Source organism: Rana temporaria, chromosome 13 (assembly GCF_905171775.1).
Source record: "Rana temporaria chromosome 13, aRanTem1.1, whole genome shotgun sequence".
Taxonomy (NCBI): domain Eukaryota; kingdom Metazoa; phylum Chordata; class Amphibia; order Anura; family Ranidae; genus Rana; species Rana temporaria.
The window spans coordinates 72,406,366-72,422,439 of NC_053501.1; the positions used below are offsets into that span (position 1 = coordinate 72,406,366).

Here is a 16,074-nt window from a genome sequence, read left to right on the forward strand (position 1 = left end):
AGAACAGACTCGGGCCTCTAATGAACACATGGAGACAGGTAAGCTGCCAGACTTTATTACAACCAAAATCGTACATGGATTTTATGTGATAGACCAACTCAAAGTGGCACATACTTGTGAAGTGGAAGGAAAATAATAAATGGTTTTCAACAATTTTTACCAAGAAATATCTGAAAAGTGTGGCGTGCCTTTATATTCAGCCCCCTTTACTCTGATACCCCTAACTAAAATCTAATGGAACCAATTGCCTTCGTAAGTCAACTAATTAGTAAATAGAGCCCACCTGTGTGTAATTTAATCTCTGTATCAATACAGCTGTTCTGTGAAGCCCTCATAGGTTTGTTAGAGAACCGTATTGAACAAACGCCATCATGAAGGCCAAAGAACACACCAGAGAGGTCAGGGATACGTTGTGGAGAAGTTTTAAAGCAGAGTTAGGTTATATAAAAATATCCCAAGCTTTGAACATCTCACAGAGCACTGTTCAATCCATCATCCGAAAATGTAAAGAGTAAAACACAACTGCAAACCTACCAAGACACGGCCGTTCACCTAAACTGACAGGCTGGGCAAGGAGAGCGCCAATCTGAGAAGCATGCAAAGAGACCCATGGTAACTCTGGAGGGGCTGCAGAGATCCACAGCTCAGGTGAGAGAATCTGTCCACAGGACAACTATTGGTTGTACACTACACACATCTGGCCTCTGAGGAAGAATGGCAAGAAGAAAGCCATAAGAAGTTATTTTTGCAGTTTGCGAGAAGCCATGTGGGGAACACAGCAAACATGCGGAAGAAGGTCAAAACACTGCACATCACCCTGAACACACCATCCCCACCGTGAAACATGGTGGTGGCAGCATCATATTGTGGGGATGCTTTTCTTCAACAGGGACAGGGAAGCTGATCAGAAATGATGGGAAGATGAATGGAGCCAAATACAGGGCAATCTTAGAAGAAAAATTTTTAGTCTGCAAAAAACTTGAGACTAGAGTATAGGTTTACCTACCAGCAGGACAACGACCCTAAACTTACAGCCAAAGCTGGAATGGTTTAGATCAAAGCATATTCATGTGTTAGAATGACCCAGTCAAAGTCCAGATCTAAATCAAATTGAGAATCTGTGGCAAGACTTGAAAATTGCTGTTCAGACACTATCCATTCAATCTGACAGAGCTTGAGCTATTTTGAAAAGAAGAATGGGCAAAAATGTCCCTCTCCTAGATGTGCAAAGCTGGTAGAGACATTCCCAAAAAGACTTGCAGCGATAGGTGGTTCTACAAAGTGCTGAATACAAATTCACATCACACTTTTCAGATATTAATTTGTAAAACATGTTGAAAACCATTTTATCTTTTTCCTTCCACTTCACAAGTATGTGCAACTTTGTGTTGGTCTATCACATAAAAACCCAATAAAATACGTTTAAGTTTTTGGTTGTAACATGACAAAATGTCGACAATTTTAAGCCACTGTATATGTTCTCGCAGAGATCACAGTGCCCTCCCTGTCATTGACTTCATCTGTAATGCAGAGCCATTTTTGTTCAGGTATCACCCAAGGTCAGCATCTACTTCTAGACCAAGATTCTGGCTCAGATATGATACAATAATGTAAATTCTAATGCCTGTGCAGTTCCTGGATTTAAAATCTTTTGTATAACTAAAGAAACCGAGTTTCTTTTTATTATAAATATTCACCGCCATAAAAAAACTAGGCCACAAAAATTGCAATAAAATGCAGAAATCTGTGTGACTATTTCTTTAAAGTAGTCAAGAATATAGAAAGCGTACTTTATGATAGCTGGATAGTGCTATGTTATTGAAACTTTTAAAAGACTAAAAACTAAATAAAAAAATGAAAAAAAAAACTAACCACAAAAAAGTGCTCTAGGTTATAGGCAATGTAAACTCCAGTGCTTGTATAGCGATTTACTAGCTTATTACAGGTGTTTACTGTATATAGCATGACAATTCACAAAGCATTTTATACAGATCCAGTGCACGGAAGGATATTTAGGCTTATTGAAGCTTTAAGAATGCCTTTAGAAACTAACATACACTGTACAGTGTTAATTTTAAGGATACGGTTAAACAAATGTTCAGCGTGTCCCTACAAGCCAGGGGTAGGCAACCTCGGGAATCCAGCTGTTTTGAAACTACAAATCCCATCATGCCTCTGCCTCTAGGAGTCATGCCTGTGATTGTCAGGGTCTTGCAATGTCTCTTGGGACTTTCACCATAGCTGGAGGGCCAAGGTTGCCTACCCCTGCTATAAGCCCTGGCTTGTACCTCCCTGCAGTCACTTAAGACAGTTGAATAACCAAAAAATGTAAAAGTAAAAAGTGCATCGGCATAGTGTATTATCATTGTACACATTATTAACTACAGAAATAAAATACACCCACAATGACTGTAGTAAATACCCCAAAACTGGTGATTATTTTAGTTATTTCGCTTGTGTAAAGCAATGTTCCATCTCGGGCATCCCCCGTCACCTGACCACACTGATTTTGGGTATATTTGAACTGTTTAATAAATTGTACAATATTTTAGCATACTAATCTTCTTTTTCAAACTTTTAAAAAACGTTTGCGAAAATTTTAGTGTGAAATTAATTGAATTTGGGAACATTGAGGTTGATTTACTAAAAGCAAATATAAAGTGCACTCCAAGCGCATTTGTTTTAGATCTGAGGGGAAGCCCTGAAATTAGAGTACGCTCTGCTGATTTCTATCATCCAATCATGTACAAGCAAGAATGCCGTTTTTTGTTTTTTTTATTTACTTTGCATGCAATTAAAGGGGTTGTAAAGGTTCATTTTTTTATTTATTTTTTAAATAACAAACATATCATACTTGCCTTCACTGTGCAGTTCGTTTTGCACAGAGTGACCCCAATCCTCCTGTTCTGGGGTCCCACGGCGGCTCTCGGCTCTTCCCCGCAATAGCTAACCCCCTCTGGGAAGCTCTCTCCCAAGGGGGTTACCTTGCAGGCGCGCTAGCGTCTCATACACTCAGTGTCCATAGACAGAGTATGACTCGGTCCCGCCCCTCGGCGGCCGCGTCATTGGATTTGATTGACAGCAGTGGGAGCCAATGGCTGCATTGATATCAATCTATCCAATTAACGCAGAGACTCTGTGGAGAAGAGGACGCCGGGGATGTGACAGGGCTCAGGTAAGTAAAACGGGGGGCCGTCATTGCCACGCGTTTTTTCACCTTTAATGCATAGGATGCATTAAGGTGAAAAAACACGACTCTGTACAACCCCTTTAAGTATTCTTTGCAAATTGAAGCTTTGCTTCATTTACTAAGCTCTGGAGCAAGTGCATTGGCGGTAGGGGTGTCGAAATTAATCGATGCATCACGATTTGGGTGCCCCTGATGCGGCATCGATGCATGGGAAAATCGACGTTGGGTGACGTCATCTCGACTTGCCCCGCCCCTCCTGGGAGAGTGCTCCGAGCTGTTAAACCCCTATGCGGCCTCGGCTTTAGGGGGTTATACTGGGATGATACGCACAGCTGCAGGCATCATCCCGGTACCGTTTTTAGAGCGGGCGTTCGGCTTTCCAGGGATAACAAACGATGCGGCTAAGAGCCGCTCGGTTGTTATCCCGGAGGAGCAGGAGGGGCCACCCCTTCCGCCGCTCTTACCCGGTCTTCCGTCCCACCGACCAGCAAGAAGCACCGGCTTTGTTCCAGTCTGTATGTAAACACGAAAGCAGCGTTACTTACAGTTTACTCAGCTGCCAATGGCATCAGTTTAAAAAAAATTAAATACAGTATTCAGAATTGCAGTTTTTGGCGATCTGAATACTTTGAAGTGCAAAGGAGGGATTTAGGGTCTTTTAGACCCCCGATCCCTCCATAAAGAGTACCTGGTCACCACTTATTACTGTCACAAGGGATGTTTACATTCCTTGTGACAGCAATAAAAGTGATCAAAAATAAACGGGGGGGGGGAAATGTATGCGCCCCCTGTCCCCACGAGCTTGTGCAGCAAAAATCGCATATGCAAGTCGGGCTTGCATATGCAAACCATGTTTAAATCGCACATGTGAGGTATCGCCACGATCATCAGATCGAGAGAAATAATTCTAGCACTAGACCTCCTCTGTAACTTTAACTTGGTAACCATTATTTTATTTTTTTTAAAGCGTCGCCTATAGAGATTTTTAGGTACCGTCGTTTGTCGCTATTCCACAAGTGTGCGCAAAAAGACACTCCCCTGTCCCACAATCCAGGGACGTGGCCACCCGAACCCTCAATTCTCTCCCCCGCCTGTCCACGGCGCTGGCAACACTACTGAGGGCATCCGGCTGTGACGGCTTTCAGCTTCACAGCCGGGTGCGCATGTCTCGCTGCGCTCTCCTGCATAGCCAGGCAATTTTCTGGGACCTGCCATGTGTGGAGGGAAGAAGGACCGCCTAGGCGCTGCTGAAGCGAAAGTAGGAGCTGGTCAGTAATCGAGATGCATTGTGGAATCAAATCGAATAGTTGATCAGATAATTGTAATCGAATCGTGAGACCAGTGAAGATGCGCACCTCTAATTGGCAGTTGCCTTTAGTAAATCAACCCCATTATGTCAAGAATTCAGAACACAGTAAAGGTATCTATAAACAGTATATTATATCAAAGTGGTCACAACTGGCTCAAGGCTAAGTAGGCAATTTTAAGCTGTGCAACCACAATGCTTGCATGACTCTTCTAAACTTAAAACATAGAACAGATGCTGCTTCTAATTAATATAAGGGTGCTCATGTAGTGTGATTACTGCACGAGCAGAGCGGGGTCACACCTGACTGGAATCTGCAGCAGTTTTCTAGATGGGGAAACTGACGCATTCCCTCTGTACATCAGATGCAGACCTGTGCTTATTTGTATTTTACTCTAAAATAGAAACTGGCACAGGCAGTGCAGATAGAGCGCCACTTCTGACAGTTTCCTGCGCCATTCTAATGACACAGGAAGCTTGGTTAATTCCCCAGTTTCTATTTACTCACTGGTGACTCTGCATTGGAAGGCTTGTGCTTTATCATTATGCAAGGTTTAGCAAGTGCATAACATTTTTAGTTAGACATAATGAATCATAAGTCAAATGTTAATCTGAGTCGATGTGGTGTTCCTGTGTCTTGCAGCATGCACATGCGCTGGAGGTATTAGAAGATAAATTGTTCGAAGGTGCAAAGGCATTGGACGTTGGCTCTGGGAGTGGATATCTCACTGCATGCTTTGCTAGAATGGTTAGTTTTCATAAATAATGTTGTATAAATATGCAAAATGGTTGTAAATGAGAGATTGTTTAATAACCTGATAATTCAGGCTATAGGTAAGCAGATGTCTGAGTTTGACTAATAGGGATTTATTTACATGGGCCCGGATTCACATACGCTACGGCGGCATAAATATGCGCCAATGTATCTAATATACGCTACGCCGATGCAGCGCACAGAGGCAAGCACTGGATTCACAAAGCACTTGCTCCCACTCGCTCATAAAGATACGCTGGGTTTCCTCGGCGTAAGCCAGCGTAGGTGGAAGTGGGCGTGAGCCATGCTAATGAGGCGTGACCCCATGCAAATGATGGGCCAAGCACCATAGAAGTACTTAAAATGAACGGCGCATGCGCCGTCCCGTGGCCGCATACCAGTGCGCATGCTCAGAATCCCGTCGAAACTACTGCCTAAGATACGTCGAATCACTGCCTACGGCGTGAACGTAACCTACGCCCAGCCCTATTCACGTACTACGTATACGACGGCTGTGTTCCCTGGTTCATACCTTAGCATGGGTTGTGCCTCCTATATGGGGAATAACTTTACGCCGGACGTACGACTTACGAAAACCGCGTAGGCATATCTTAGTATGTGGGTCAGCGCATAGATACAACGGCGCACATTTGTATTTACGTCGGCGTATCTTGAGATACGTCGGCGTAAGTGCTTTGTGAATCCGGGCCATGGTCTTTAAATTGTTAATTGATCAGCCCAATCACTGAAAATTTACAGCACATTTTTGTTATGAGGTTATTGCCCCCCAGGTTGTCTTACACTGTCTATCTCTCACATGATCTGTTAATTGGGATGTTTAATTGGTGTTTAATTTAGTACATATGACTAAACCTAGGCTGGCAATGGATTGTAAGATGCTGCACCGAGTATGACTAGTGGTTGGCCATCTGCCTAGCTTTGGGCAGGCTACATTTGGCCATGTATACCAATATTTTCTTAGTACAGCAGACCAAAAACCAAATAAAACTGACCCCTCTGAAATCCCAAAATTCTATCTGAGCCTGTCCGCACACTGCATATAGTGAACTGCTCTTGGTAAAATAAAATGCTTCAGCATGGTCTCCTACCCATGGGAGGACTCCCTCTAACACGTTTCGCCCAATAAGGGCTTAAACGTGGAGGCCATTCTACCATGGGTGGGAGACGAAGCTGAAGCTTTTTTTTTTTTTTTCTTTTTTTTTTACCAAGAGGAATTTACTAAATGCCACGGTTGTGTGTGGACGGTTGTCATTTCTCTTTCGTTCATGGATGGACACAGCCTTAATCTTGACATAGTGGGATTAGCCTAATCTATCTTTTGGAGTGACTAGGCAGAAGTGTTAACTTCAAAGCCGAACCGCCCCGCCCAGGATGCCGTCGCACTGACTATATCCCCTCAGCCTGCACCAAGCAATTCAGTTTTTTCTGCCTAGTCTAAGGAGAAGACATGGCCCCCTTCAGGCCCATGGCTTGGAGGCTTTGTACCATGGATCAGACCAAAAAAATAAAAAACGGCAGATGAACAGATGCACGCTGCGACTGAGCAGTCTGAAAGACTGACAAAAATCGCAGCCCCACGAACAGCCTTCGATCCCAGCTTTGGAGAGCACAGATCGACAGACACACTCTGCAAGCAGCAGCTCTGCTAGCTAAACCATCTATTACGGTTCCTGGGTGGTGAGTCCTCGTCTCTGCTGCAGCCAGGAGTGGTGGGTTACTTGTTTGGGGGTCCGTGTCAGGTGTGTGGACAGCATGGCGTCAGAAGTAGATGCTTTTTCCCCCCCGAGACACCTGAGCTGGAAATTGATGCCCCTGCACCCGATTTATCGGTGGACGCTAGGCGGCAATCCTAGATGCCTTCGTAGCCAAGGTGGAAGCAGCACGTGGGAGAATAGGGGCTAGAAAGCGCCCCCTCCCTCCACCATCTGCTGGACACAACACGGATGCGTTGCCGTGTCCAGTTAGCACTCATGACCCTGGCCCTGAGGTATCTGAAGATGCGGACCAAGAACCCTCTTGAAGAGAGTTTCTTGAAAAGATGGACCTCGCCCCCGATAGTGGACCCTCCTGTGTCCAGATTAAACAAGCTCCACCATACCAGTGGAGGGGGCTCCCGCCTTCAAAGACCCTGCGGACGAGAAGGCTGAGGCGATCACCCGCAACCTGTACACGGTAGTGTTGACGGTATGCCCAACCATAGTTGGGGCCCTGGTGTCTCAGACACGCACGGAAGGGGCAAAGATGCTGCTCAATGGGTTACAAGTGTCAGGCTTCCTCGAACGAGGTAGCCCTAGCTGACCTACTAGTACAAAGCCAGAAAATTCAGAATTGGCCTTGGTCACTATTCCTCTGCTGGCAAGAGCTCAGGTCAGGCGGTGGCGTTACGCCGTCTACTTTGGTTAAGATTTGGTCCGCCAACCAATCTTCCAAGAAAACGCCCTGATGGACTTGCCCTTTAAGGGCGACAGACTTTTTGGAACTCCCCTGGATGACATAATTAAAGATGCTACAGGAGGTAGAGCACACTGCTCCCACAGTCCAAAAAGGGGAAGGAGCCACGCCGTAGGCAAGGGCCTTTCTTTACCGCACACAAACGTTTTTTTCGTCCGCCCAGTACGGCGGGTAAAAGACCACAGGCCGATAAAGCGCCTGCTCAGGGACTGAGACGTCCCTGGTTTCGCAAACTCAACAAACCTGCAGACAAAGCTTAGTCCGCATGAAGGTTTGCCCCCACCCATCTCTCAGGTGGGGGGATGTCTTCGCGAAATCGCGACCCGGTGGACACCTCAGGTCCCCGACTGGTGGGTTTGCAAAGTAGTGTCTTCAGGGTACAAGATAGAACTTCTATCCTGCCCACCAAACAGATTGTTTTTTCCCTCCAACCGCCAGCTACAACTGACTCGTCAGGAAGCCCTATTTGGGGCAGTTCAAGACCTGCTGAAACGCGGAGTTGTTATTCCTGTTTCAGTACAGGATCGGTTTCAGGGGTTTTACTCCAATCTGTGCATAGTACCAAAGAAGGAGGGCGTTCGCCCAATTCTGGACCTCGGGGCCCTCAATTTCTTCATGTAGGTACAAGATTCCGGATGGAATCGGTTCGCTGTGTCGTCACTGCCCTCCAGCCGGGGGACTTTCTGGCATCCTTGGACATCAGGGATGCCTATTTACATGTCCCCATATGCACAAAGCATCAGACTTCTGCACTTTGCGGTCGGGGAAGACCACTATCAAGTTGTGGCTCTCCCCTTTGGCCTGGCATCGGCACCAAGGGTGTTCACCAAGGTGATTGCCCCAATTCTCGCCCTACTAAGACAACGTGGCATCGCTGTCCTGGGCTACTTGGACAAACTGCTTCTAAGGGCTGCTTCAGCCTCAGAATTAGAGGTGAGCGTGTCTATAACATCAGACCCTCAGACACTTGGGTGGCTACTGAACATTCAGAAGTCAGTAATGGTAACGACTCAATGCCTAGTGTATCTGGGATTTATTCTGGACTCCTCAGAGGCAAAGGTTTGCTTCCCTGTGGAAAAGTTGCAGACCCTTCAGGCTGCGGTGCGGTAGTTGACATCCCAGAAGGGTCGTCATTCCGCTTTGCATGTGAGTCCTGGGCCTCATGGTGGCCTCCTTCGAGGCGGTACCATAGGCGCAATCTCACACGTGAATACTACAGAAGGAAATTCTGTCCAGATGGGACAAGCGCTTGGTTAGGGCCTCCCTTGTTGGTGGCTGACCTCACCGGCACTTCTGTCCGGGAAGTCGTTCCTTTCTTTCACTGGATAGTCATCACGACGGACACCAGTCTTACCGGTTGCGGGGGGGGGGAGTCTGGGGGGTTCAGTCGACCCAGGGTCGCTGGTCTCCAGAGGATTCCCATTTGCCGATCAAGGTCCTTGAACTTCGGGCGATCAGACTGTGCCTCTCCACATGGTCTCGGAGGCCAGTCGGACAACGCCACGGCGGTGGCATATGTCAACATCAAGGAGGAACAAGTAGCTTGGCTGCAGCGTCAGAAGTCGCTTGCATCCTAAGGTGGGCAGAAAGGAGCATAGGGGCACTGTCGGCCTTCTACATTCCGGGTGTGGAAAACTGGCAGGCGGACTACCTGTGTTGCCAGATGCTGGACCAAGGAGAATGGTCTCTGCACCCGCAGCTCCTGCCTCTTATGCTTGCCAGAGTGGAGGCAGAGAGGATTCTTATGATCCTAATTGCTCCGGATTGGCTTTGGCGTCCTTGGTACACCGATCTAGTGCGGCTAGTAGCAGACGTCCCCTGGGCGTCTACCGCTGAGAGAGGACCGGCTGTCAAAAGGTCTCATACTGCATCTTACTTTGCAATCGCTGGCTTAGCGTCATGGATATTGAAAGCCAGGTACTAAGAGACCGGGGCCTGTCGGATTCTGCGATTCCTACCTTGAGGAAGGCTAGGAAGTTATCCTCTAGGAGGATTTATTATCGCACTTGGGTGGACCAAAGGGCTTGCTTAAGCACGATTTAAGGGGCAGATATCTGCCCTGGCTGTTTTTCTTTCTGCGACCCCTGGCGACTCACTCTCTAGTGAGAACATTTGTACAGGGGGTTCGGCATGTGGCCCCTCTGGTCCGTACTCCACTACCTCTGTGGGGATTTGAATAGCAGACGCACCTTGGCATCTACCACTACGAGAGGACCTGCTGTCGCAAGGTCCCCTAGGTCATCCTGCTTTACAGTCAATGGCTTTAACGCCATGACCTCTAGGTGCCTCTGAACCATTGTTTGAGAACATTAGGGAAGTTTCCTTGTTGACACTTTCTCAGAAAGTGGTCCTTTTGGTGGCTGTTATGTCAGTTAAGACGAGTTCTGAGCTGGCAGCCTTGTCATGAAAGGCTCCCTATTGATCTTCCACAAGGATAAGGTGGTGCTACATCTGCAGCCTTTTTTCTTCCTAAGGTCATTTCGACCTTCCATCTCAAGGAAGACATTGTACTGCCATACTTGTGTCCTCATCCGTCGAATCCTAAGGAGACGACGTGGCATTCCTTAGACGCTGTCCGAGCTCCGAGAAGATACTTGTCTGTTACTGCTCTGTTCTGGAGTTCAGACTCACGGTTTGATTGGTTGCTGGTCCCAAGGAGGGCCCATCGGTCTCATCGGCCACCATTTTGAGGTGGACCCGACAGATCCTGATCAGGCTTACGCCAAAAAGGGTCGGGCGCCTCCCTATCACGATGCATGTGACCAGGGCAATGGTGCCTCTTGGGGTTTCTAACATCAAGTGTCTGTTTCCCAGGTGTGTAAGGCGGCTGTCAGGGAAATGTCCGTAGAAGTACTGGCAATCTTGCCAGTAGAAGAAATGGCCATAGAAGAAGTACTGGCAATCTTGCCAGTAGAAGAAATGGCCATAGAAGAAGTACTGGCAATCTTGCCAGTAGAAGAAATGGCCATAGAAGAAGTACTGGCAATCTTGCCAGTAGAAGAAATGGGAGCCATAGGCTCATCATGTGACAGGAAGATCCTCCTCCTGATGGCCTATAAAAGGCTGCCACTGTCTGATCCAAATTGCTGGATTGTCGTCAGCCTTCCTGAGTTCCTGAGTCTCTGTATTACTGCTGTTTGGATTTCCTGTTGTGACCCGGCTTGTTCCTGACCTGTCTGATCCGCTCTCCTGGTTTGACCCCCTGGCTTGCTTTACTGACTTGTTACCTTCTCCAGCACCTGATCCCGGCTTGTTTCACGGACTTTGCTTCAGTTATCTGTTCCTGCCTGTTTTCCAACACCAGACCTTTGGCTTGTCTTCACTCCTGCAAACCTGCCTGGATCCACAGTGTTTGATCCCCAGCCGGCTTCCACTGTTGCTCCTTGTGCACACCTTGCTAAGTGTTACCGAGGACTCCCAGAGACTGCAGCCCAGCGGTGTTTCCTGTATTCTCCAGTATTCTTCAGGCACCCACCAGCTCTTCTCTCCTGGATCCATCTGGCAACCTGTGCTTCTCTGGGCACTACACCCTCTGTACCCAACCTCAGGGGTGTACTGCACTTAGCCGCAAGGGGAGCCCTCTCTGCATTTCGGCCTCCAACCAGGTACGTGACAGCGGCGACCTGGTCGCCCGGTCACACTTTCACTAAACTTTACAAGTTGATGTGAGTGCATCTTCGCAAAGTTTTGCAGGCGGCTGTTTAGAGTTACAACTCCTCAGTTGAGGACCTCTGTTTTGGGGTGAAGTTTGTTTATTTTTATGCTTCCCACCCCTCATTTTGACACTGCTTTGGGACGTCCCACTATGTCAAGATTAAGGCTGTGTCCATCCATGAACGAAAGAGAAAATAGGATTTTATGCTCGCCGTAAAATCTCTTTCTCTGAGTTCATGGATGGACACAGCACCCACCCCTCTTTGTCTGTACTGCTTGCTACGGACTGAATTGCTTGGTGCAGGCTGAGGGGATATAGTCAGTGGGACTGCACCCTGGGCGGGGCGGTTCTACTTTGAAGTTAACACTTCTGGCTAGTCACTCCTAAAGATGGATAGGCTAATCCCACTATGTCAAGATTAAGGCTGTGTCCATCCATGAACTCAGAGATTTTACGGTGAGCATAAAATCCTATTTTTGTTGTAATCAGATTCCCTGCTACATCATAATACACATTTTGCACTACTGGAACGTGCCAAAAAAAGCTCCAGAACCTTTTTTGGGAGTGAAGCATGGTATTTTTTATTGTGTGTGTGTGTGTGTGTGTGTGTGTTTTGGCATACCGTATTTGCCGGCGTATAAGACATATAGTGAAAAGGACTACAGCGCTACTAACAAATAATCTCAAAGAAACCACACAAAAAATAACTGAATAATACAGCAGCAATCAAAAAACGGTGAACTAAACCAAATGATAAATGAATAAATACTGATGCGCTCGTATTAACTCATGTGCAATGTGAATCGATGGATAAGGCGTAGATATCTGTGGACACTGCGGCTATCTATGCCCGGAAGTTGGAGCAAATACCTGGGTTAGACAGGTATATGCCCCCCCCCCCTGAAAGGTGCCAAATGTGACACCGGAGGGGGGGAGGATTCCAAAAAGCAGAAATTCTATTTTTGGGTGGAACTCCACTTTAAGAATAAATATTTTTTTTAAACATAAAATACATTCCTATTTTAGAACTATTATGGTAGCAGTGATAATATAGTATAGATCATCCTGGCATTATAAATTTTACTTGAGGTTTAGGGTTGGTGTCTTGGTTGGGAATAAGAGATAAGTGTATGGGGTTGGGTTGAAAGTTATGCCTGATACACACTATGGGGTTTATTTATTTATTTTTTGGGCTAAGCTCGTGAGGAGGTCACTGTGACGGTAGTAGAATGATATCCCCGTCAAACATTCCCTTCTTCCCATAAAGAAAATCACCCAATATTCCACGAGGAGGAATATTCCTGGGATCGCCCAATAATCCACACATGAGCCAAGCTTACTGCTGGAACAAGACACCCTTTAATGGCAGCATGCTGCTAGGTATATATGCAGTTTACAAGCTAATCCTCAATCAAAGAACAATGAAATCTCCAGCCCCTTTTCACACACGGTGGGGGCTCCCATACAGATTATAGGCAGACACTTCGGCGCCGACTCTGAAGACACATTTCTTTAGATAATGACATCAGTGAAGTTAATTACTAGTTGTAACTGAATAGACAGCTTGGCCCCACATATAGAAGAGGTAATTACCACAATGAAGCAATCAGAATAATTAACATGAGCCACTTATCTAATCATTTAGACACAGAGGAATGAGTCACACCTGAAATCACCTTTTACCTCACACACAGCATTACTAGCAGGGAGAATTAAACTGAAGCATATCCTTCACAGTCACTGTATCAATGATGCAATGTTAGTACAGCGATCTCCCCACTGAGCTATTGTGTTCTGACAGAGACTGCATCAGTTATTGGAACGCATTGGTAATTGGCTCTGAGCGCTGATCGCATGTTTTTCTGGTATGCCGTTCTACAGAAGCCAGATGTTTGGCCAGCTTCTGTCGGACAGGCTGCTGTACACACTACCAAATGGCAGATAGTTTCTGTTGAACTGGCCAATATTTGGCCCATGTGTACTAAGCATAAGGTTTTGGTTAAAAATGCATCTGCATTGCAATACATGCATTTTATTTATTTCTATTAATAATGTAAATCGAATATCTTGCACATGAAGGTTTCGTTTATACCAATTCCATCTAGCAGGTGTGTAATGGCAGGAGCTCCGTAAGAGATCTTTATGCTGTTTTTATGTTAGAAATAGACCAGAATACCAAACTTCCCATAAAATCATGTTCAGCTGTCATTGTTCAACATGCTTTGCAGACTGAGTGTCATAATATACTCCATGTTTTAATGTGTGTTTGTTTTTTTTGTAAAAAAAAAATCTTCAAATTAACAACATGATAAACACATTTAATATTCAAAGTTTGTAAATGTTAATAAAATAAAATTGCTGAAAAAATAATAGCTTTCATTTTAAGGTCAATTAACCTACTATTTGTTTTTAATTTGTAATGAATTCATATTTTATGTGATAATTTTACAGCGATTTGTATACCACACAAGACAAATAGCAAAAGTTATTAGAAATGTCTCAATCCACTTTTAAGATGAACAAAACAAAGGTACCACAAAAATCAAATTTGTAGACGGCCAATTGATAAATGTTCTTTCTTCTTAGGTAGGGCCCACAGGAAAAGTTGTTGGCATTGACCATATTGATCAACTTGTCCATGATGCAACTGAGAATGTCAAAAAAGATGATCCAACATTACTGAGCTCTGGACGCATTAAATTTATAGGTGAGTTTATGTTTGCAATTAACTTAAATCTTCTGCCTGTGTTGTTTTAACTTTGCATTTTAAATACAATTAAATACCTTTTATACAGCCCACTTCCTGTTTCTTGTCTGGTAAAAAGCCTAGGCTTATGACATCATGCATGGCTCTCTCTCTCCTTCATGAGAGTCTGCCAGGAAGAGAGGGGGGGAGAGTCATAAGAGGGCCAATGAGAGATGCAGAGCTGGAGGTGTGCATCTGTGTGTCTGTGTAAATCCAGGCAGTAAACAGGCAGCAGCTTCAGCTGCCCACAGTTAAAATGGTTGCAGTCAGACTCAGTGGAGGGAGATTTCTGCAGTATATTTGGCAAGTACAGAATCACAGTATATATAAAATAATATGCAAAGTGGTTTAAGGGAAGCTTCAGAATGGCACACACTCTCATTTTATAACATCAGCATTTCACTAACAATAAAAACAAAAGTTATTTTTGAAAATCCAATATAAACTTATTTTATAAATCTCCTTTCATGTGGTGAGTGCTGCCTGTCACATTGCCACCTCTTTCCACAACTTTCTGGATTCTCTGCTCATTTATTTTTGGTTTACTTTTTTGTTTAAGGACTATATATCCCATGGTACCTTCAGTCTGCATTCCTGTACTGACTTTCCTGAAACTCCTCTTCTCAGCACATCTGTAGTTCAGAAGGCAGGCTCTGTGAAATGTGTGACTCGGCAGTGTCCTCCCACAGGGCATTGTAAATATGTGTCACAGAATTCTAGGAAGTAAATGTGTGGGATTCTTTAGATAGTAGTAGGTTTACAATCTTTGAGACCGTTCAGATTAAGTAGGTTACAAATAATTGAGATATAAATATATGATTTAAAATTTTGACAATTGATACACTTTTAACCACTTCCCGCCCAGCCTATAGCAGATTGACGGCTGGGAAGTGGTTCTGTTATCCTGACTGGGTGTCATATGATGTCCAGCAGTATAACATGCAGGCGTGCGCCCACAGGGGCATGCAGCGCGGTGATCTCGAGTGCGGCATGTCAGTCTGACACGCCGCATCTCCGATTGTGATAAGGAGCCTCTATCAGAGGCTTCTTACCACGTGGCCAATCACAGCTGATCATCGTGTGAACCAGGAAACGACATTCCTTGGTTTGCGCTGACCGGGAGAGCCGAGTGGCGGGTCTCCCTGTCAGAAGGGGGGGGTCTGTGCTGATAATCGGCACATTGATTATCGGCACAGCCCCATCTGATGTGCCAGTCTTCTGCCAATCAATGCCCAGCAGTGCCCCAATAATAAAGTCTGCCAGTGCCCACCACAGTGCCAATAGGTGCCCAGCAGTAACACCTGTCAGTACATCATCAGTGCCATCTGTCAGTGCCGCCTGTCAGTGACCATCACAGCCGCCTGTCAGTGCAGCCTATCAGTGCCCATCAGTTCTGCATATCAGTGTCGCCTCATCAGCGCCTGTCAATGAAGGGGAAAACAAAATTTTATGGCAGAATTTTTTTTTTTTTTTTTTTTTTTTTTTCAAAATGTGGGTATTTTTTTTTGTTTGTTTAGCAAAAAATATAAACTCCCACAGGTGATAAAATACCACCAAAAGAAATATCTATTTGTGGGAAGAAAATTATAAAAATTTAGTTTGGGTAGTGTTGCATGATCGCGCAATTGTCATTCAAAGTGCAACAGCGCTGAAAGTTGAAAATTCTCCTGGCCAGGAGGGGCGAAAGTGCCCGGTATTGAAGTGGTTAAGCAACTCTATTTACAAAAAAAAATGAGCATAACCACTTTTTAGGAAGAGCATACATGTTAGAACGTTATATTTCCTTATTCAAGAAAACTATGTATTCATAGATCAGTAATGGAGCCGTAGAATTTTATTTTTAGCTGCCTCACCTACAGACCTGTCTAGGGGTATTAGGAGAGGTGGTGCAGAAGTATCAAGTTTTCTGATTGCAAATACTTTTGGGATAATTATGGTGACATTTATTTTG

At 45.2% G+C, this 16,074-nt stretch overlaps 1 protein-coding gene across 4 annotated transcripts in view; it reads left to right on the plus strand.

The window, feature by feature from the left end:
* The window catches only part of LOC120920706 (protein-L-isoaspartate(D-aspartate) O-methyltransferase-like), a 103,069-nt gene that overhangs the window by 60,286 nt on the left and 26,709 nt on the right, over positions 1 to 16,074 (plus strand). For 3 of the 4 annotated variants that reach the window (XM_040332921.1, XM_040332925.1, XM_040332922.1), the window contains 2 exons: positions 5,140 to 5,244; positions 13,964 to 14,084. In XM_040332921.1, coding sequence (XP_040188855.1) covers positions 5,140 to 5,244; positions 13,964 to 14,084 — 226 coding nt within the window. The remainder of the gene's footprint in view (positions 1 to 5,139; positions 5,245 to 13,963; positions 14,085 to 16,074) is intronic. The other variant, XM_040332923.1, reaches the window with a different exon arrangement.